Source organism: Carassius auratus, chromosome 28 (genome assembly GCF_003368295.1).
Source record: "Carassius auratus strain Wakin chromosome 28, ASM336829v1, whole genome shotgun sequence".
Classification (NCBI taxonomy): domain Eukaryota; kingdom Metazoa; phylum Chordata; class Actinopteri; order Cypriniformes; family Cyprinidae; genus Carassius; species Carassius auratus.
The window spans coordinates 3,959,969-3,984,160 of NC_039270.1; the positions used below are offsets into that span (position 1 = coordinate 3,959,969).

Genomic DNA, 24,192 nt, shown 5'->3' on the forward strand with positions numbered 1-24,192 from the left:
GTTATCAAAACCGAAAACATTTAATGTCTAAATTACAGCCTGGGCACATTAAATTAGATATTTATTGGTATTTTAAGCATTAAATTAAGCATATTTTCAGATTTGGGTTTACACATGACAACTTACCAGCATAAAAAGATATTAGTTGACGCTCTTTTTCTTCCCTCCACTGCTGCTGAGAGGCTGCCATTTTGTTTGAAAATTTTCTGAAATCTCCAAGCCAGTCACATGATCAACGGCTAGCTTTCTGTTCGGAGGATCTCAAAAAGTTTCCCCGTGTATAATCACCTTTAGGAACACGATTCCAAGCAGCAGTGAAGTAAGCAGAAATTGTATTTTGGGCGGGCCATTAAAAAAGTGAGTGGGACTATAGGTTTTCCTAGAAAAAATATGACTTAAATAATAAAACCTTAGAGAGTGGAAAAAAGAATAGACAAACTGCAAAAAACAGTTTCACCTTTATTTTGCAATATTTGGCAAAGGCAATAACAAAACACTGTCTAATCATCATGTTCAACCAACAGAGCTCAATAAAGGCTGGACAAACCCCCAGCATAGACAATAACCTGCCTATTTATTCAAGTTAGTCAGCAGTGCAGACAGTTCACCCGAAAATATAGGCTAAAAGTAAAATAAATTAAAGTAATTAAAACTCAGCAGAGCATTGTTTAAAATAAATAACAACACACTCCCTACAGAAAATCAGGTCCTTAATTACACTGTACCCCTTACGAAAAATAACCAAGGTTTTATTATAGTAAAACTGTAGTAACCCATGGTTTTTTGGCGTATTGACTGCCATTTGTAAAACCGTTGATTTACTACAAATACCATGGTTAAACTATGGTTAATATAGCTAAACCATGGTTAATTTGTGGTTACCATGGTTTAACTACAGTAACCATGGTTTTTTGGTTTTATTTGTAGTAAAACCATGGTTAATTTTCGTAAGGGACTCCAACCAAGAAAACTGTCCATACCACACAGGAGAAGCTCCTTGATTTTCCATTCTTGAAAGTGCAGGGAAATACTTTCAGATTAGACCTACGTTCCGGAGGGAGGCTTTCTACAGTCAGTGAACTGCTTTTTTCACATCAAACATTTTATGCAAGTATTATGACCAGTACTTTATTGGATGTTGTTCTGCAAAATGTAAAATTTTGAATTTTTGCATTCTGCTAGGCCTATTTGTTTAAAAAAAATCTGGCATTTACAGTGCATTAGATCGAGTGCATGAGTGCTTGCATATGAGTACGAGCGATCTTGGGTTTGACTAGATGTATTTGGAGGTTATTGCTCAGGTCTCGTTCTGCACATATCCAAATGTTTACATATTCCCAATGTTTGTGAATGTTAAACTATAATATTTTTTCTTTTTTTATGTAAACTAGATGGAAAAGATCATCCTTTTCACATGAGCAAAAACGTCCTTGGCATAAAAGCATAGTGGACTGGTATACTACGGTCTATTTAAACTTACCAGTGTAACCTTTTATATGCTTGTTTGATTGTACTTTATTTTAATAATGAACATACTGCGATGTGAAGTTTGAAATTAGGATGCACTTTAGATGTTCTGTGTCATTTATATCAAACACAAATGTTGCCGATTGCTAGTGTGTTTGCAGCACTATTTTTATATATATATATATATATATATATATATATATATATATATATATATATATATATATATATTTTTTTTTTTTTTTTTTTTTCAGTTTAATTGATTTTTATTTATACAATTGTATTGATTTTATTTAAATGTATATTTAAGTTTACATTTATGTTCCAACAAACTTGAAAAACACTGCTTGATAAATGCTCTAAAACTTTTATGTAAATGATTGACTTTTTTATGTAAAAAAATGTAAAACAGGTAATATATATATATATATATATATATATATATATATATATATATATATATATACATTACCTGTTTTATATATTTAATACTTGGTCAGTTTATTGATTTGTTTGGTTAATTTTGGATAATTTTTTTTATTTTAATACCATGCAGTGAACAAAATTAAGATTTGAGAGATGATTCAAGTCAGTGTTAAATAAATGATAAGTTTAGAAATGTTGTGCATCCACTTATTATTAGTGTGACATTTTAGTGTGACATTTACAAATGAAGGGGAAAACTTCAAGATATCAGCCCTAAATATCAAAGATCTCTAGTGCGCAGGTTTTTTTTTAAGCCGATCTGCACACATACATTAAAAAGAACTTAAAATTATAGACTCATGTTTGAAAGCATCAACATTCTTCATGTGTGAAGATTAGAGGAGAAAAACAATCGATTTTATTAGTCAGATATTTCATTGAAAATCACACAGCAGCATGTAAATTATGGAAATTAAGATAAATGAAAACACATGATAATGATAAGATGTAGCCTAATGAAAGAATTAACAAATACAACATATTAAACAGGTTTAACGTGTCTAAACTACATCCTTGTGTTATGTGTGCATGTGGAACTCAAACAGTTGAATGAAAGGTAATGTGAATTATAAAACAAGATATTTTGAAGATGTTTCTGAAAAGCTGCTTTTGAGGATTAAACTTGATATTAAAATTTTTATTTTGCAGTGTCTAACATCAGATTCTGTGATGAAGAGAATAAAGAGGATTTAGCTTGATCCCCTCCAATTTTACAAGAAGTTAAGAGACCTAATTCGAAGTAATAACTTTAGGATAAAGTCATTTATATTTAATGCTTAAAAAATGAAAAATCAAAAATTACATAAATGGAGTTAATCCTATTTCATTTTACACATGACAGTTGATGTGCTCAGACTATTTTTTTATTTATTAATTAAACAGTAGATAAAACAAGCTATGTTTTTATTATAATTATTAGGCATCCAGGCAGACCATTTCCATGCTTATACTAACCTGCTGGAAATGCCAATGGTTTTAATGGTTTTACTGGTTATAATGGAACTTGTATTGTTTTAGTGTTACAAGCTCTTGGTGAATAAAAAAGATCTGTAAAGTTGCAAAGACTAAAGTCTCTCATCCAAAGATATTCTCTATTAAAGTTTAGAGTCATTTGCCAAAAGTCTTTGGATGGCCATGGGATCTGTTGAAAGCACTATATAAATGCAGTCCATTTACTTATTTGGTTTCTCTCCAGTGTGAATCCTCTCATGTGTTTTTAGAGTTGATGAATCACGGAATCTCTTGTCACAGTGTGAACACTTATATGGTTTCTCTCCAGTGTGAATCCTCTCATGTGATTTCTGACCTGATCATCTAATGAATCTCTTGTCACAGTGTGAACACTTATAAGGTTTCTCTCCAGTGTGGATCCTCTCATGCATTTTCAGAGATGATGAATCATTGCATGCCTTGTCACAGTGTGCACACTCATAAAGTTTCTCTCCAGTGTGAACCCTCTTGTGCATTTTCAGAGATGATGAATCATTGAATGTCTTGTCACAGTGTGCACACTTATAATGTTTCTCTCCAGTGTGAGTCATCTCATGCATTTTCAGAAATGATGAATCATTGAATGTCTTGTCACAGTGTGCACAATTATAATGTTTCTCTCCAATGTGAATCCTCTCATGCGTCATCAGAGATGATGAATCATTGAATGTCTTGTCACAGTGTGCACACTTATAATGTTTCTCTCCAGTGTGAATCCTCTCATGCGTTTTCAGAGATGATGAATCACTGAATCTCTTGTCACAGTGTGCACACTTATAAAGTTTCTCTCCAGTGTGAATCCTCTCATGCATTTTCAGAGATGATGAATCATTGAATGTCTTGTCACAGTGTGCACACTTATAAAGTTTCTCTCCAGTGTGAATCCTCTCATGCGTTTTCAGAGATGATGAATCATTGAATGTCTTGTCACAGTGTGCACACTTATAATGTTTCTCTCCAGTGTGAATCCTCTCATGCATTTTCAGAGATGATGAATCATTGAATGTCTTGTCACAGTGTGCACACTTATAAAGTTTCTCTCCAGTGTGAATCCTCTCATGCATTTTCAGAGATGATGAATCGTTGAATGTCTTGTCACAGTGTGCACACTTATAATGTTTCTCTCCAGTGTGAATCCTCTCATGCATTTTCAGAGATGATGAATCATTGAATGTCTTGTCACAGTGTGAACACTTAAAAATTTTCTCTCCAGTGTGAATCCTCTCATGTGTTTTCCGATGTGATGGATGAATGAATCTCTTGTCACAGTGTGAACACTTGTAAGGTTTCTCTCCAGTGTGAATCCTCTCATGTGATTTCTGACCTGATGATTTAATGAATCTCTTGTCACAGTGTGAACACTTGTAAGGTTTCTCTCCAGTGTGAATCCTCTCATGCGTCTTCAGATATGATGAATAATTGAATCTCTTGTCACAGTGTGAACACTTATAAGGTTTCTCTCCAGTGTGAATCCTCTCATGCGTTTTCAGATTTGATGAATCACTGAATCTCTTGTCACAGTGTGAACACTTATAAGGTTTCTTTCCAATGTGAATCCTCTCGTGCTGTTTTAAACTGCTTGCTGAACTAAAAGTCTTTTCACACTCAAAGCACATGTACCCTCTTTCACCAGTGTGTATTTTCTGATGTTCTTTCAAACTTTGTAGAGGCAAAAAATTCTTACTACACAAATAACATGGATGTGGTTTCTCCTTTGCATGAACTTTCAAGTGTTTCTTCAGAAGTGAAACCCATAAAAACATTTTACCGCATTGATCACATGCGTGCTTCTTCTCTGCAGTGTGGATGTTCATGTGTATATTAAGGTTTGATGATTGTGTGAAACTCTTCCCACACTGATCACAAGTGAATGGTTTCTCTCCAGTATGAATTCTCATGTGACGCTCAAAACCTGTTTTGAGTCTGAATCTCTTTCCACAGTGAGTGCAGCGGAAGGACTTCTTTGCTCTTTTTTTCTTTAAATCTTTCTGTTTGCTTTGAGAGAAACTGAAAGGTTTTCCTCCAGTTTTGACGTGATTTTTCTCCTCAACTTCACTTGATTCTTCTTTCTCCTCTTTTTCTTCAATTAACTCTGAAATAAAAGTAAAAATTATTTATTTTTGGTAACTTGTTAAAAACTGAGAAAAGTAAACATAAAAGTGACCTCATTCAATGTTTAACATCTGTAAATCTGCAATTAATTTTCTTTGCTTCAGATTGAATGGGGACAACTTGAGAAACATAAACATGATGTTAACATGTTATTTTTTCAATGCCCTCTGCATATTTTGAAGCATCATTGTTTTTTAGAGTGAATTTCAAACGGCCGTAAGATTAACTTATCAACTTTCAATAATGTTATCACTTCTTATAATTCCAGGAAATTTTGTTTCTGGCCATGAAACTATTCTCCTGTCCTTATAAAATTTAGGTTACTGAAAAGTAACAAATAAGCTTTGTAGCTAAGATCAAACATTTCATTGACTTTGTGATGTTAGCATTTTAGACAGAAGCAATCAGGAATATATATTGGATTTTAAAAGTTGAACATAATACACCGAACTATGATTCACAAAGAATAAATATGCGTATAACAATACAAACAGTAAAAACAATTCAAGACAAAACGGATAATAGATGAGAGAGAGAGAAGATGAAAGGGTAAGCGAGAGAAAGTGAAAGAGAAATAGGCGAGATCACAAAATGATCGCCTAGTATGGCAAAATCACAGACAGTAACCTTTTGAAAGAGAACAAGGAATCAGATCACCTTGAAAAAAGGGAATAGACAACCTTAAGCAGTATTTAAATCTCTATAGAAAATAATACTTGCATGTGGTTGTGTTTGTGACTGTTCTTTTGGAGCTGGGCGTGTTCTCTTGTGTCTTCCGGGGCGAGCATACTCGCGCGAAGTTTTAAAGGTTAACCGAACGTGAAGTTACCAAAGAAATTATTCAGAATTTGTCTCCCCCGTGGAGGGAGAGGCGAATATGAGAATAAAACTTAGTAAAGGAAAGAAAAGAAAAACGGAGATGAGAGCTCCCTAAGGAACCATGAAACAAGACGTTCTCTCAGATGAAGTGCGCTGAGAACTTTCTGTGTCAGTCTTCTTATGGAGCGACTTGGTTCATGCCTCTGTTCGCGCGAACAACCAATGAACGTCCAAAGATCTGAAGCAGGAAAAAGTTCCTTTGTCTCTTACTCAAGTAAGTTTTGGTGTTATCAGAATTCAGTAGTTATATTTCAGCAAGATGGTAATTCCAGAATAATACATTTTCATACATGTATGAGTGGTTCATTCAAAACAAGACGGTTAATCAGATACCAAGAATGGCAGGTAAAGGTAGGAGAAACGTAAAGTTACATACATATGCAGAAATACACACATTTAAAGTTTGATTAACACACGATAAAACTGCAGATACTTCAATTTGATATGGGGAAGACATCTAAGCACAAAAAGCAAATACAGTTAACACATTTTAAAGGTACTTTCCTTTTTCCTTACAAGAATTCCCAGAGAGCTGGGCTCTCCTGTTTCTCCCAGTTGGGTCATAAAGTTTTATGACCTGGTGAGAGTAGGGCTGGGCGATATGGCCTAAAAATAAAATCTCCGATTTTATTTTTTTAATTCAATTTCAGATTTTTTCCCGATTTTCCCCCCTACTTAAGGAAAGCAATAAGTACAAACAGCAGACAACTTAAAGCAAATTTTGCTTTTATTTAATCAAAAGTAGGGCTGCTCCGATCACGATCGGCCGATCGTTAATGAGCATCTCGTCAGTAAAGCCGGTTTTCTAATCAGCGGTTTAAATTCCATCAGGTGCGTGATTTCACATCGAGCAGCTGTTACTACACAGAGCCGTTTGTTAACTGAGAAGATGCGCAAATAAACGCTGAAAATGAAGTGGATTTGTGCATCTTCTCAGTTATGGCTCCTTGTAGTAACAGCTGCTCGATGTGAAATCACACACCTGAGGGAATTTACCGCTGATTAGAAAACCGGCTTTACTGACAAGATGCCCTTTAACGATCGGACGATCGTAGCCCTAATCAAAAGCAAGACAAATGTAACCCCCATTTTCATATTCGGCTGGTGCTGCTGCTTTTGACTGCGATGGGCTTTAGCCAGCGTGGGGTCTCTTGCTCCACGTCTGTCGCAGCAAACCCATACCACTTCCAAACATCAGATGATTTTATTCCTTTCTTGGGAACAAACTTCCAACTCTCACCGGTAGCCATGTTGTCGCTTGCTGTTTCGTGTGTGCTATGATGTTGTTGTTGTCGCTTGCCATACTGCCATGTGAAACTAACGCTACGGAAACTCCGGGGAGCCAAAAATGCGCCATTACACAAAAACTCGATTTATTATTTTTAAAATCGCCTGTAACAAAAAATACAAATTAATTCATTCAATCGATTTTTCGCCCAGGCCTAGGTGAGAGGTAGGGTTACAAAACCATGACTCAATTTGAGAACATTAAATAAGAGAAACATTTCCAAGTTACAAAATCATAACCATCGCAGAACAGGGCTAACCAGTTATGCAACGCACAAACCTATCAAATACATCTTAGTAATGACTTACATGATGAGTGTAAAGGAACGTTTGTGTGTGTGTGTGTGTGTGTGTGTGTGTGTGTGTGTGTGTGTGTGTGTGTGTGTGTGTGTATAAAGGTGCAGAGATAGTTCGTAATTTCTCTGGAGCTGCTCACGTGACTCGTGTGGAATGTCTGTTAACACTCCAGGGGGTCATAAGAAATTTAAACCCAGCAAAGCTGGGACCAGGCCGGTCATTCAGCTTGCAGAGAGTTTGATTTACATGCAGGAGTTCAGAGGCTAAAAGCTTTGGATTTCATAAGGAACGTGCATTGTTTTAGATTTGAGATATGATTCATTAATTCAGAACCAATTCATTAATGAACTGCTCATATGCTACACTTGTTCAGTGAAGATCGGGATTCATCCGTGAAGAGAACACCTCTCCAAAGTGCCAGACGCCATCGAATGTGAGCATTTGCCCACTCAAGTTAGTTACGATGACGAACTGCAGCCAGGTCGAGACCGCAATGAGGATGATGAACCTGCAGATGAGCTACCCTGAAATGGCTTTTGAGAGTTTGTGCAGAAATTCTTTGGTTATGCAAACTGATTGTTGCAGCAGCTCTTGGATGGCTGGTCTTAAGTGAAAATTGGAAGTGACATACAGCCAAGTATGATGACCCATACTCAGAATTCGTGCTCTGCATTTAGCCCATTCAAAGTGCACACACAAACCGTGAACACACACCCGGAGCAGTGGGCAGCCATTTAAGCTGCGGCGCCCGGTGATCAGTTGGGGGTTTGGTGCCTTGCTCAAAGGCATTTAAGTCGTTGTATGGCCAGCCCGAAACTTGAACACACAAGCCTAGGGTTAGGAGTCAAACTTTGTTGTGAGGCTGGTTGGATGTACTGCCAAATTCTCTGAAATGCCTTTGGAGACGACCGGAAATACGAACATTTATTTCAAGGACAACCGCTCTGGTGGACATTCCTGCAGCCAGCAGGAAAACTTGCGACATGTGTGGCATTGTGATAAAACTGCACACTTTAGAGTGGCCTTTTACTGTGGCCATGCCGGTATCAAATTTTCCTGTTGCGGTTAATTGATAATGCTTTTATCACGGTATACGGTAGGGGTGTAACGGTTAGTGTATTCGTACCGGACCGTTTCGGTACGTAGCACGTGTGTACCGAATGACCGAATGCAATATTTTGTTTGTGGAACATAGGTACATTTTCGTGTTTCCAAACGAACATATTAAGTGGCGGAAGTCTCCGCGTTCAGCGCAAATCCCGCCCTGCAGCTGGAAAAGTTTTGAAAAAGTTATATAGAAAAATTGACTTAAAATAAATTTAAGACAGTTTAAAAATAGATAATGATTTTACATACAATACAGTGCAATACATAAAATTTAGTGTAATCAGTTCGGACATCGCATAGTGCTCATTCAATAAATGCACAGCTAAACAATGAACAATAGCTACATTTGATATAGATGTTATTACTCTGTGTTAAAGAAATCTTAAAAATCTTAGTTCATGTTAGCTCATTAAATAACAGTTGCAACTTTCAATTTTAACAATGTGTTATTAAATATTGGAATACCTAAGATTAATGAATGTTAAGAATAATTTTTTCATTGGCATTATATGTTAACTAATAAAGTAATAATGTAAAGTGTGAATGAACAATAAAAGATCAAAACACTTTCAAAACAACATCTAGGGCATTTGTAGTAGAGGTCTTCACGGGTCCAAAAATTCTTGCCCGAACCCGACAGAGACCCGTAATGTACTACACCGAACCGACCCGGACCCGTCTATTATTTCAAAGGCTGGACCCGGACCCGTGTAGATCCGAGAAATGCCTACCCGGACCCGACCCGGACCCGTATATTACTTGAAATCTGGACCCGAACCCGCCGGGAAGACACAGACCCGACTGGACCCGACGTTGACATATTCCACCTTAAATTGCTATTACAAATCAATAAACCTGTTGCGAAGAATACAGCTTTTTGTCTTACCTAATTTAAAGAGCCGTGGTCTCTCTTCCTTGTACCTGACTGCCTGTGATGCATTACAATCCTCCGTCAAGAAAGTTATTCATGTTATTCCTCTCGTTATTCCAAGTCCAAGCTGAATCCACTCATTATTTCAGCTTCAAAAGTCCACTTGATGTCACGGTGACGGATGACAAATGCTACTGTGCACATGTACATTCTGACTCGAGTTAATTCGCATAATAACTTACACTGTTTGCCTTTTGAACTATAATAACGATCGCTCGTGCAATGCCATGGCCGCTGACATTATTTATTTACTATCATCTGATCTCTGTCTGTGCTCTCTGCTCAGCATCGAGTCTGAATCTGAACCACTAAAACTTTAAGATTAAACGGTTCATTTATAATATTATAAAAATGGGAGAAAATGTAAAATGCGGTTTGGCGGTCGAAGTGTCCCTCACTGCTTGCCATAGAAACATGACTGCACATGCGTGCTAGCTTTATCAACCTAAAATGCCTTAACGCAATTTGAGCGTAATAGAAAACATTCATGTGACAGTTCACCTCAGATTGTGTTGCTGATTTGAAATATATTAAACATGAGTGTGTCAAGTCTGCAAGCATTACCGTGTGTGCACTTGTATTAACTCTTGAGTCTGCGAGCGAGAGAGAGATCACTTTTTTTGGCTCAACTCTTTGCTTTTCCTAATTTTACAAGTTGCAAGTTACAAAAAACACAAGCAGTCTTTGATAACGGCCGGATGTTCTCCGAGTCCGATGACTCCGATCGGCGATCGCACGGGTATTACACACAATGTTAAACAGACCCGGGACCCGAGGTAATAGATTCGGACCCGACCCGGACCCGGCTGATGATTTAAAATATAGACGGGTTGAGACACACACCGTACGGGTCCCGGGTCGGGTCCGGGATCGATGGGTCTCGGGTGCACTGTGAAGACCTCTAATTTGTAGTCCAGATTAATTTTTTTTTTTTTTTTTAATTCTTCAGCTACTCAAACTTTCCTTCTCACCGCACATTAGGACGATATAGACACATGTCCTCTTCCAGGCAGTTTCATAATGGGAAGTTGTGGCCTACTGGTTAGAGAATATGACTCCTAACCCTAGGGTTGTGGGTTTGAGTCTCGGGCCGGCAATACCACAACTTAGGTGTCCTTGAGCAACCCCCAACTGCTCCCTGGGCGCCGCAGCATAAATGGCTGCCCACTGCTCCGTGTGTGTTAACAGTGTGTTTGTGTGTGTGCACTTTGGATGGGTTAAATTAGATTACATCCTGTATAATCCATGAAATGAAAGAGATAGAAAACGAGGAATTGGTGTCTCACACATTTAATGGCTGGTACACGGCCACGTGCTCTTCTAATACGTGAGAGAGTAACTCTTTTTTGGCATTACAAATAAAGTAAAGACAAAATTATATTATATTGCACATATATAGGCCGTTCAGATTACTTGTTAAAGTGCAATGACATACCTTATATCTGCAGACGATGTAGGTCTGTTTGTGGATGGAGACTTTGTAACAGCCAAAACTATGTATTTTGCATGCATCACATTATAGTGCAGTGTGTATGAAAATAATAACAAGATGGCAGAGTGAACTTATCATCCAAAGTGTTTCTCACGTAGTCTTAACTTATAACACACACTGTGTGGTGATGACATAGAAGTACTTCGTGAGAACCACTATGCATTCATTCTGCCGCCTTATTATTTTTATGCACTCCGCACTATAATGTGAAGCATGCAAAATATGATAACATCCTATTATGCTTTTTCACTTTTTGAATTTTAGTCAGTGTATAGTGTGTATGTTTGGGCATAACTAAGATCTACAATGTTACAAATCTCAAAGTCCACTACAAAGTGAACCATTTCATTTTTAAAAAATCCCTTTTTACTACAATAAACAGCTTGTTTGGACTACAGCATTGTTTTCCAAAACAATATCAAATTGATATGGCAATATTGATGCCATCCTTATCAGAAGGAACTTGCTGTTTTGGCAAGGGGTGAACAGTACTGAAAAACCATCTGAGCTGTTCACCAATCACAACACACTGGGACAGCTAACCAATCACAACACATTTTGTTTTTCGGAAGGCAGGTCTTCATCAAACCCTGAACTAATCGAGACATTTGTGACAAGCTGGGGAGAAAGGTATTGTAATAATGTAAATTATGTGAAAAACAATATGTTTTTCGAACCACCAAGCATGAGAGCATTTTCTAGTACACCCCCAAAAGAGCATAATAGGACCCCTTTAACCACTCCTATCCAACCAGGTATTGAACTTAGAAATCCCTGACCACTAATTAACATACTTTGTCAATAGGATAAAAGTGGGTTTTGATCAAAGTTGCTATTTTCCATGCACATAGATCTTTGATATGAATATTTTTGGTAACTAAATATCGCCAGCTAAAAAGTAACTAGTAACTTGTGCTCTGATTATTTTTTGAGAGGAGTACTTTTTACTTTTACTTAAGTACTGTTTTGACAGCAGTACTTTTACTTGTAATTGAGTATTTTTTCATCAATGTAACAGTACTTGTACTTAAGTACACATTTTCAGTACTCTTTCCACCACTGGTTGTTGCACATTTGATCGTAAGAAAAATACTATGAACATCTGCTCAACTGCTTGGTTATACACATTATTCAAAATAACATTTATCATAACATCAGAATATTGTTTTTGTGTGAATAAGTGAACAGGGTGAATTTCACATAATTTTTGTAGCATAAACTTTATATATATATATATATATATATATATATATATATATATATATATATATATATATATATATATACACACACAGTAAAAAAGGTTGGGTTGTTTTTTTAACCTAACCGTTGGGTTACACATATTGGGTCAATGTGTTGGGTTATCTTAAAAATTGTTGGGTCATTTTTTTTCGTCGTTGGGTTATTTTTAGTTATAACCCAACTGTCTCTGGCTTCAAATTTTTATAATAATAATAATAATAAACTTTATTTTATAAAGCGCCTTTAAAGGCTACTTCTCAAAGCGCTGTACACAAACAAGCAATACAAAGCTCAAACAATAAAAGTAACATCAACAATCAAATGCTAATTTAAAAAAATAAGTCTTAAGTCTACCTTTAAAAATGTCATAGCCCTGTGCTTCCGTAAGATCAGGAGGCAGAGAATTCCGACAGGAGCATATGAAGAAAAGGCCCTGTCACGTAAGCGTGTTTGAGGAACAACCAACAAGTTGGATTGAGAAGAACGCAGTCTCCGAGTTGGGGTATAGGAAGTTAACAACTCAGATAAATTATAAGGGGCCAAGCTATGCAATGCTTTATATGTCAGCATCATCATTTTAAAATCTACTCTGAATCGGACTGGGAGCCAGTGTAAGGACTCCAAAACTGGAGTGATGTGATTGCATACCCTGGACCCAGTCAATATCCTGGCGGCCGAGTTTTGTACATATTGTAGTTTGTTAAGTGTGGATTTAGAGACTCCGGCTAGAAGGGCGTTATCGTAATCTATCCTAGAGATGACAAAGGAATTCATCAGCTTTACAGCTACTGAGAAATTTAGCATAGAATGTAATCTAGCTATATTTCTGAGGTGAAAGAAGGATGATTTAAATGTACTCTGGACAAAAGAATCAAATGAAAGCCTGGTATCGAAAAGTAACTCCAAGATTCCTTACTTTAGCTTGAGTAGCCAAGACAGAGCCATCAATAGTCAAAGATAAGGAACCAGCTTTTGAAATTTGATGACAGAAGCCAATAAGCATAACTTAAGTTTTACCACTATTCAGACACAAACAAATCATCCATTCCTTTATCTCAGAAACACAGCCGGACAGAAAATCAACATTAAGATGTTCACCAGACTGAGTGTATATAAATCTGCATATCATCAGCATAAAAGTGTTAATGGAGGCCAAGCGATCGCAACAACTGTCCAAGTGGTGCCAGATAAATATTAAAAAGCAGAGGACTGAGCCCTGAGGAACCCCAGTGAAAACAGAGCTAATCTCAGACCTGAAACCACCCATGGAAACGAACTGAGAACGGTCTGTAAAATAGGATTTAAACCACTTCAAAGCTATCCCCGACACACCAAAATCTTGTTCAAGGTGGGCGAGTAATAGACTATGATCAACAGTATCAAAAGCTGCTCTTAAATCAAGAAAGATGAAAATGGAAATTACACCAGAGTCAGAAGCCATCAACAAATCATTGGTAACTCTGACCAAAGCCGTTTCAGTACTGTGGAATTTATGAAAACCTGACTGAAGAGGATCAAACAGGTTATTAATTGCGAGATGGTTACGTAGATGAAAGGCAACAACACGCTCAAGTATTTTTGCCATGAACGGAAGGTTGGAGATACGTCGAAAATTTTTGAAATCCTCCAGAGTAATATTTTAATATTAGTTTGATGTATATAACTGTTATAACATAAAGTTTGTGTCTGATACGTTAATTTTTTTTAATACATTAAAAAGTTTGTGTTCCCTTTAGTCCGTTTGTTTCCCCCAGAGAATTAGATCGATTGTAAATGAATGCTATTCCTGTTTGTTCGCCAGCATTAATACATTAAAAGATTTAATGTTTAGACAAGCATTACTTATAGTTAATAAAAATTGTCTGGTGAAATGTGAAAGTTTGACGAAATCATTAGAATTAAGCAAGAAAGCTTTATTTATACTAGTGCCCCAAATTTACATAACGTTAACATTACTCCTACAACCAACCTTTAAGTCATATGCATTTTAGGGGACCAGCACTAATTAATTGTACAGTAAAAGTGTTTTTATGGTTTATTCATATTGAATATTCTTATGCATCTATTAGAATACCCTATAATTACAGCAATTTCTCTTATGAAGCTAGATTGATTGACATGTTTTTTTATGTGTTTTGCTAAATGTGTTTATACTTCTGTTTTATACAAAGGACTTTTTTTGTGAAGAAAAAATTGCAACAATAGAATTTCTGCCTGAACATTTCAAGGTAAGTAACCTATTTAAATTAATGATACCATGATACATACATACAAGTTTTAAATTTTACTTAGACTTATGACTTCCAAAAATGAGGTGAAATAAGTGTATTGCCGGATTCCGTCCAACAAAGCTTTCCTTCAATTACAGTGTACTTTTGTTCCTCCCTACAAGTCCCAATCAGTTTAAGGGTAAAGGGTGGTAAAATTTACTCACATTAGCCGCAAATATTGGCACAAATTTTCTGGAGGGAAATCTACTGACCGACATCTCATGAAGCACGTTTAGTCCAACGAAACAATAACGTTGTAATATGGATCATAATTACTTTGTTTACGTTTCAGTTCTTCAGCGACAGAACTGCTTGTGTCCGTTATGGAATAACTCACGGTCAGAAACTGTGTCTTGGTAGTAAAAAAACGGCATGGTTTAGCAGTGTACAGTGTCACAAACAGAATGAGACGATCCACCGGAAAAAAGAATGAATGAAAGATAGTATATTGGAAGTTTGGCGCTCCCTCAGCTGATGGAGGCGGAACTTATAGCGATCGCTTTTTTCTTTCTTTTATTTTTCAACAGTTTTTATATGTGTGAGAGTGTGTTTTATGTTGAATGTGAATGTATCTGCATGATTACCATCTGTTTGAGTGCAAATCAGCCCAAATCAGCTCACTATTACTGTATGATCACGGCTATCAAAGTGAACGCGTCTATATGAATAGAGAGAGTGCATTATTTACTTTATGGCACATTTGTGTTATTACCATCTGTATAAGTGGCCATCAGCACATCAGCACTTATTTGCATCGTAATTCATTGTAAATACTGCATTTCTAGCAATCTCAGGATGTTCTATATTGGCAAACAAAGTTAAATCTTTTTTTTATTTTTCTTATTATTCTTATTTTTCTCACTCAAATTATTGTTATTGTATTTTTCTAGTGCTCAAGTAAATCACTTTTATGATGTCTAAGTTTCTGTCTAGTGTTTTATAACTGAAAAAAAAAACTATGCAGTGGTATGATTACCTTCACCTTTTTTGTATAAGACAAGTTGTAAAAATAAAAATGGTTCCAAGAAGATATTTAGAAAAAAAAAATGACAATTTTATTTTTTGGGTGTATTATCACTTTAACCAATTTAAATTCGCTATAGCTTTTAACTCATTTAAATTCACTCATTTGTAAAGTAAGTGTATCAATGAAATATCATCACAATGCATGTTAACTGAACTTTTTTTTTTTTTTTTTTTTAAGGTTGGCACTAATTAGTGCTGTACTTGAATCATGAGACAAGCCATAATCCACATGTCCTGGTGCTTGGTGAAAAAGGAAAACTTATATTATTTTATTAAAAGTTTTTATTATTTTTAAACAGGGAGGCTATGGACCAGAAGACGATACTAAAAGCAGTCGATATGTGCTTCAAAATTTTCTTTGTATATGACATCTACTACCTAATCAGTAAAAAACTTTTTTATCATCAGTAGGCCCAGCAGTATATTTTTTATTATTATTACTTGACTTTATTATTATTTTTTGTTTGGTTATTATATTTTATATTCATTTTATGTGAAAGTCGTAATATTTGCCAAGTATAGTAACCCATATTCGGAATTGGTGCTCTGCATTTAACCCATCCAAGTGCACACACAGAGCAGTGAGAAGTGAACACACACCCGGAGCAGTGGGCAGCTATAGATCCAGCGCCCCCCGGGAGCAACTGAGGGTTCAGTGCCTTGCTCAAGGGCACTTCAGCCATGAGTATTGAGGGTGAAAGAGAGCACTGTTCATACACTCTCCCCCACCTACAACTCCTGCCAGCACCGAGACTCAAACCTGCGACTTTCGTGTTACAGGTCCAACTCTCTAAACATTAGGCCATAGCTGTGAACTGTATTTGCACATTTGTGTGTTTTGATATGAATATGAATTTGTACATCTTGAAAATGGCAGTTGTATTTTTACACATTCTGTATATTAAAATATATTTGTAAATGTGTTATAAGCATATTAAAATAAAATCTGTAATTTACAACAAAGTTGTTTCAAAATATGGTTGTGTTAAGTAATTTCTTTATAAAAATACTGATGTTAATATGAATAATTAACTTAACTGTTGGGTGACTTTTAACCCAACAGGATTTTAACCCACATATGGGAAGGTGCTATATAGTTGGGTTACAGGTTGGGTTAGTTTAAACCCAACATTTGCCGTGTGTGTGTGTGTGTGTGTGTGTATATATATATATATATATATATATATATATATATATATATATGAAGAATTTGGTTCCAAAACGCGATAAACGGCAATTTAGAAAAAAACGAGTTACCGCCAAAACAAGCTCCCCATTGACTCTCTATTCAAAGTTTGATAATCAGTTTTTAACAAAACGCGATATCCGCCGTGTTTCGCTGCCCTGTTTATTCCCTTTTTTCTCAAACAGAGACAAACGCCAGTCCTGTTTTTCCGAAAAAAGCCCTACAGTTCCATTCGACCAATCACCGTGCACCATTCCATGACGCAAACTGTCATGGCGGCACCCTGTCAGTAGACGCCGGTAAACACTCGCCTCAGACTTTTAAGTTTTTATATAGGCTACTAAAATGAATAACTTTGATGGTATTGAGGAGCCAATGGTTGTGTCGTCTGTGGGAAAGAAGCGGAAGCGGTCAAAAGACAACCATGCAAGGGAAGTCAGAAAGAAAGTCAGGCGGTGGCAAAATACCGACGATTGCTTGTTCTCACAGTGAATCAAAAAACTTTTGTCATGCCGACAAACTGACAGCTGACGATCTTGTAAAAAACTTCGACACTCTCTACTGTCATACCACAAAGGCCGAACAAGACCAAGCAATTTTACGCCTGATAACAGTAAAACGGGTACAGCGAAGACGTCCCAAGGTGGCAATTGAAGATGCACAGAAGGAGAGGGAGATCACGAACAAGTTCTACTTGCTCTCCAAGGATCATCCCACGAAGGTTCCTGTCTGCAAGGCAACTTTCTGTGCAGTGCTGGGTGAGTTTATTTGTTTTATTTCATAAATAAATAAATAGATAGATAAATTAATAAACAGATAGATAAATACACAAATATATAAATAAATAACATGCTAAAAGTGAGATATTATGTAAAAAGTTATTCAAGTTATTGGTTTGTAGGCCAACCCCAATTCAGGCTGAAATGGGTTTGTGGTTGACTGCCACTGTATATTCTGATGAGCCACTAGCCTATGCTATCTCAGTTTCCTCTTAACAAAGAAATAAATTGTTAGTTTAACTTGTCATTGCAGGTATTGGCAAAGATAGAGTAGCTCGAGTGGCAAGATATTATGCAGAGAATGCTGAGGCCAGACCAGAACATAGGGGTGGTGCTTGCAAAGTTACAGAAAATGAAGAAAAGAATAAGAAGAAACTTGTGATGGATCACATTCAAACATTCACTTGTAGGGCAAGCCACTATGGCAGAAGAGGAGCACCTGGGCGGAAAATACCTTTCCAGTGACCTCAGCGTAAAAAAAATGCATAATTTGTTCAAGCAGCAAAATAATGATGCTGTTAGCTACTCTCTCTATTACAGTGTTTTCCGATACAATTTCAACCTTGCATTTGGACATCCAGCCACCGACGCGTGTTCTACATGTGCAAAGTTTCATCTCACAGTAAAGAACCCCAGCTTGCCCGAAGAGGAGAAGCGTACAGCATCAGCATCTTTCATTTTGCATCCCAGACGAGCAAGGGTGTTTTATGATTTCCTTGGGCAAAGTGACAATGCAGCATTGACAGTCTGCTTCAACATGATGGAGAATCTGGTACTCCCAAAAACCCCCATTGGTCAGGCGTACTACTCCCGCCAGCTCTACATGTACATCTTTGGTGTTGTTGTCCATGCTGGGAAAGGCAGCAAGCAAAGCAAGGATGACATCCATCTTTACACATGGATGGTACACAAGAACAGAAAAGACAGTAATTTGACTGCTTCTGCTCTGAACCACTGTTTTGTTTTCGACAGCCATTGAATGTTGCACTTTGCAATGTTCAGAAGTTGAGATTATTCAGTGATTCCTGTTTTGGACAAAACAAAAATGTGAATGTTCTGTCAATGCTGTTTGCTTTAACAAAGCAGAATTGTCCTAATATGATCACGGAATATGTGTTTCCCATCAGGGGACACAGTTTCCTTCCTGTTGACCGCGTTTTTGAGAGGATTGAGCAGCAGATTCGAAAGCACAATACCAACCTCATGCCAGAAGAGTACTATGACATTTTGAGGAACCATGGACATGTCCATGTCTACGGCCAGGACTGACAAGCTTATGATTTCAAGAAGGCAACACAGGTTTTTGTAAAGCCACAGAAGTCATTCAAGCTCAGTGATGCTAGAATGCTGGAACTTAGGAATGACAAACTTGGATTCAAGACTGTGTACAACAGTGACTTCTGCTATCACTCGGTTTTGAAGCGACGACAGAACTGGGCAAACTTCAAGCCGAGTCAGCTCCCAAATGTAAGCACAGTGAAGGATGCAAAAAGAAAGGATGTGCTTAACTTGCTTGCTGAAATTGGTGCCAGTGACACTGTGCGTGCCTTCTATGATGGAGCACTCATTGTAAATGATGCCGACCGTGACAGCCCCGAAGAATAATTCTGCCGATTGTGCCTTTTGAGTTCATGGTTTCAGTGCATAATAAGTGTGTGTGAACACGTGTGTGTGAGAAATACCTCAGCAAACAGGAGGAGGAGTTAAGTGAGTGCGGAGAAAGTCTGTGTGTAGTTGGGTGTGTCTAGATAATGGCACTTCACAATGGCACTGAATTGTAGTTGTCCATAATAAATAGATAGATAGATAAATAAATACATAGATAGATAGATAGATAAATAACATGCACTACAACATGATTAATGTATTTCATATATCTGTGTTCCACTATAAGAAATTTGTTCAAGTTGGCATTGTTATGTAAATCGACTGTCATGGTTGCTTATAGCCTAGTTATGTTGCACAATCTCACACAGATGTATTGTTTATTTAAAGTTATATTTTGCACAGTTATGTTTTAATGACACAGAAATATTGTTTTTATGAACATGTTTTTATGAAGCATTGTGATGGATGTATTTTTTAGAAAATCTGTTGTCCACGTTTGGGATTTGTATAGATAACTTACTATTTAATACTATTTAACTTAATAATTGCACAGTTTTGTACATTGTTTTGAAAATTTTATGAATGTAGTGAACAGAATAACAAGATGAATGCAACAGAAACAAAATTTTGCTCTAATGTTACGTATGAGTTCAGGATGAATTTGAAATGTTGCTATTAACAGCATTAATATCAGACTGAAATGAATGCAATCTGAAAAAGGCAGCGAGATGAATGTACTTTTAAAAATTGGTTTAATGGTTTAATATAAGTGATGTTGTTCAAGTTTTGGGGTTTGTCATATGTATAGACAACCTTTCCTTGTTATTCATTGTTATGTCTTTGCTCAATTTCATACAGAAAGTGAGTTTTTGTTGATGAAATGGATTTGTAGCATTTTGGGGAAAAACGTGTCATGGATATATTGGATTTTGGAGAGAAAAAAATTTATTTGTTTAATAAATGTTTAAAATCAAAATATGGATTTGATTTTTCTATGTTATTACAAACTCATAATGATATATTACAGTTGGAAACAGAAAATAACAGTTTTCATACAAACAGTCTTTTGGGAAAGAAAATGCCTTTTTTCTCAATTTAACAATTTTGGATTTATAGCGTTTTGGAACCAAACTCTTCATATATAGATAGATAGATAGATAGACAGACACACACACACACACACACACACGGCAGGGCCCCAAAACACCAGATAAGTAAAACTTTGTGAGCCTAAATGTAACATTACCACAAACAGACATTAAAGATAAATGAAGAATACACACCAACCTCTTTCTGGTTCCTCATGTTTTATTCTCCCGTTTTCTGATTCCTCGTGTTTTATTCTGCAGGATTCTGGTTCCTCGTGTTTTATTCTCACGGTTTCCAGTTCCTCGTGTTTTATTCTCCAGGTTTCTGGTTCCTCTTGTTTTATTCTCCAGGTTTCTGGTTCCTCTTGTTTTATTCTCAAGGTTTCTGGTTCCTCGTGTTTTATTCTCCAGGTTTCTGGTTCCTTGTGTTCTATTATCCAGGTTTCTGGTTCCTCCTGTTTTATTCTCACGGTTTCTAGTTCCTCCTGTTTTATTCTCCAGGTTTCTGGTTCCTCGTGTTTTATTCTCCAGGTTTCTGGTTCCTTGTGTTCTATTATCCAGGTTTCTGGCTCCTCGTGTTTTATTCTACAGGTTTCTGGTTCCATGTGTTTTATTCTCCAGGTATCTAGTTCCTCATGTTTTATTCTCCAGGTTTCTGGTTCCTCTTGATTTATTCTCCAGGTTTCTGGTTCCTCGTGTTTTATTCCGCATTTTTCTGGTTCCTCATATTTTATTCCCCATGTTTCTTGATCCTCGTGTTTTATTCTCCAGGTTTCTGGTTCCTCGTGTTCACTCTCCTCTTTAACAAACATCATTTTCACAGCAGCAGATCTTAGTTCAGCTGATACTCCTCCAGATATTCCTGCATGTTTCAAAACTTAGACGACTGTGAAGATGAAAATATTACAGGTACGCCTATTTACTGAACTGATCAAGAAACTGTATTTTTATCTTAAAAGAAACGTTTCTAACTGTTTGTATTAAGGGAGCATGCCGACAAAACAACAACAGAGAGCACGGCGAAAATAATTCTTCCTCCTCTGAGGTTTACTGGTGTTTGTAAAACAAACGAATGTGTGTAGCGCCTCCCGCTGGACTGGAGAGTGCGAGGTGCAGAACAAAAACACCCCAGACAGCACACATACGTTGTGCTGATGTCGGCACGGTATCGGTCAGGGAGCGTTTGATAGGAAAGATTTCGCCGCAAGGTCGGCCTCTGATCGGAAATGCTCTCCGGCCGATGATGGGACGATGCATCCCGGCCGCTCTGCGTGGATGCGGTTCACCGGCGTTTTGATCATCGTTATGGACCATATATAACAAAACAATACACACCTCTTTCAAGAACAGATGCAACTTTATTAATATTTTCATTTATTTCATATTACATGTACAAATACATTAACATTTACCCGATGCTTTGATCAAAAGTGGATAATTCGGGATTATTTGTAGTCTTTTGAAATTCAACCATGATTTTACTACAGCTTTTGCAGTAAAACCATAGTAAAAACAAAATCAACCATAGTTTTACTACAATCACCATGGTTTAACTATGACTGTTGCAGTAAAACATTAGTATCTACCAAAATAACCACGACTAGATTACTTGCATGGTTATATGTTGTATGAGTATAGCACTTTTTTACAATACTTATTTAAAAGTAGGTTTACATAAAATGCATGTTTCAAGGTTGCAGTTTAAAAAGCCAGAGGTGACAGACTCATTGGGAAAGACCATCTACTAGTTCATAATAAAAAGTCATGTGTTCAGTGCTGTCAACATCGCAGGCTAACTTTATGGCAAAAACTTTTTATAAAGAGTTACATAAACACATAAATAATAATTAAAGCAATTAAAATATATACATAGTTTATACATATTTATTTACACACACATATATATATATTATAAATAAGTAATTAAAATGTTTTAAATTGCATGATACAAATTCTAAAATATTTTCTGATAAAATCTTACTAAACAAGTCTCTTTTTTTGTGTTCAGTTCACATTAACATTATCTTTCAACATTTTTAAAGGGTAAGTTAAAAAATGTTCAATCCATTTTGTATTGTTATATTGTTGGTAACATTTGTAAAAGAACAATGTTTATTCTTTCTCCAAGATACCGTTTATTTGTCAGCAAAACTGATGCAAAACAACATGTTTTCATTTAGATGCTGCATTGTGTCATTTTGTTAAAACTCCTCATCCTGTAGAGTGCTGCTTACAAATAAAATTGGACATGTAGGTTCACATAACTCAGAGAGCGTAAATACTGTTCATTTACAGATATTAGAGATGTTGCAATAAAGCAGGTTGAAAATCATTAAATTTACTCTTATAGGCAAAATAAGGAAAATATCTGTTTTGTTTGTTCAATATTTTGTGTGTTCATGTACAGTTGTTGTCGTCTGTAGTCTTTGTGAGCGTTGGCATCATCTGAAGTCTTCACAAGTGAGTTTGGATTCAGTCTGGAGCTGCTGTAATCTCTAGAAACCTTGGGATGGCCATCCTGAGATGACAGGGAAATCAAAAGAAGAAAGTTTAGCATAGCTGCTGCTGTTCATATTATTTCAGACAAAAGATTATTTATTTCATCACATATAACTGGAGTGGATGGTCATTACATGTGTTGTGTGAATACTAAACTATGTATTTTAATCTAATTTAAACAAAAAAAAAAGTGTTAAAAAGTGCAAGCTAGTGTTAGAGGTCTGTACACATACACACACACAAATACAATTGCATAATTAATGAAAGAAAATAGAATATAAAAAGATTAGAAAGGTAGTTAGAATTTTTTTAAAGCATAGAATTAGAATAGTGAGTGTTAAAGTTAGAGGGTCAAATAAAGATGGAAGAGACTAAGCTGTCTGGATTGAGTGTCAGCATTTGACCTCCTGTAGTTTGTCTCCGTGCCTCTAGAGGTCCCCTGTGTTCCCTTCTGTCTTTGTTCTTCTTTGTCTACTCTTGTTAGCGTTATCCAGGTCACCTGTGCCTTGTTTCTGTTAGAGTATTTTAGCTGAGTCTTTCCCTTGTTTGACACCTGGTTTTTGAGTTCAGGCTGCATGATACCAGCTCTGTATTTACTATTTCTTCCAAGTCCTCCCATGCTACCTCAAGTAAGGTGTTCCTAGTTATTTGTTTGTTCACACGCTCTTGATCTGTTTTCTCCCCTTGTGGAGTTTTTATTTTCCCTTGTGGTTTTGTTTTCCCATTATCTCTCTTGTTATTAATTCCTCTGTCTGAGAATAACTTTTGTTGGAGTTTTTGGCTTGCAAAGTCCTTTTTTTAATAAACCAAAATTGCTTGGAGTACTGCCTTGAGTATTTCAATTGGGTCCAATTGAAATTGGGTCAATAAGATAGACCCTCTATCTTATTGACTCCCCTGAGTACCCTGTTATCCTGGGTCACCCTTGGCTGTGCAGACACAATCCCCATATCGACTGGCCCACTGGCACTATCCTAAGCTGGGGCTCTACTTGCCAACTCTCCTGCCAACTTCAGAGTTCCCCAGCCCCTTGTTTGGAGTTTCAAGAGTCTATCGACCTGTCTCGAGTCCCCAGAGTTTATCATAAGTTTAAGGCAGTGTTCAGCAAGTCCCGGGCCACCTCCTTACCACCTCACCGCGCTTATGACTGTGCTATTGAATTACTCCCTGGCTTGCCCTCCCAGGGGTCAGATCTTCTCCATGTCTCCCCCAGAGCGCTCAGCTAAGGAGTCCTTGGCAGCCGGTATCATCCGTGCCTCAACCTCCCCAGCTGGGGCAGGTTTCTTCTTTGTTCAGAAGAAAGACGGGGGTCTTAGGCCTTGTATTGATTACCGGGGCCTCAACAAGATCACGGTTCGTAATCGATACCCTCTACCGCTCATGGCCACTGCCTTTGAACTGCTTCAAGGAGCCTCTGTTTTCACTAAACTGGATCTCCGCAATGCT

General features: G+C 36.8%; 1 protein-coding gene across 1 annotated transcript; it reads right to left on the minus strand.

Moving 5' to 3' along the window:
• Window positions 1-2,288: 2,288 nt before the first annotated feature.
• On the minus strand, window positions 2,289-20,502 carry LOC113047445 (zinc finger protein 658B-like). The gene is made up of 2 exons (XM_026208817.1): window positions 20,447-20,502; window positions 2,289-5,035 (listed from the first exon to the last, which is right to left on the minus strand). Exon 2 carries the CDS (start codon window positions 4,839-4,841, stop codon window positions 3,264-3,266), a length of 1,578 nt encoding a protein of 525 aa, XP_026064602.1. The 5' UTR covers window positions 4,842-5,035; window positions 20,447-20,502; the 3' UTR covers window positions 2,289-3,263.
• Between the last annotated feature and the right edge of the window lie 3,690 nt (window positions 20,503-24,192).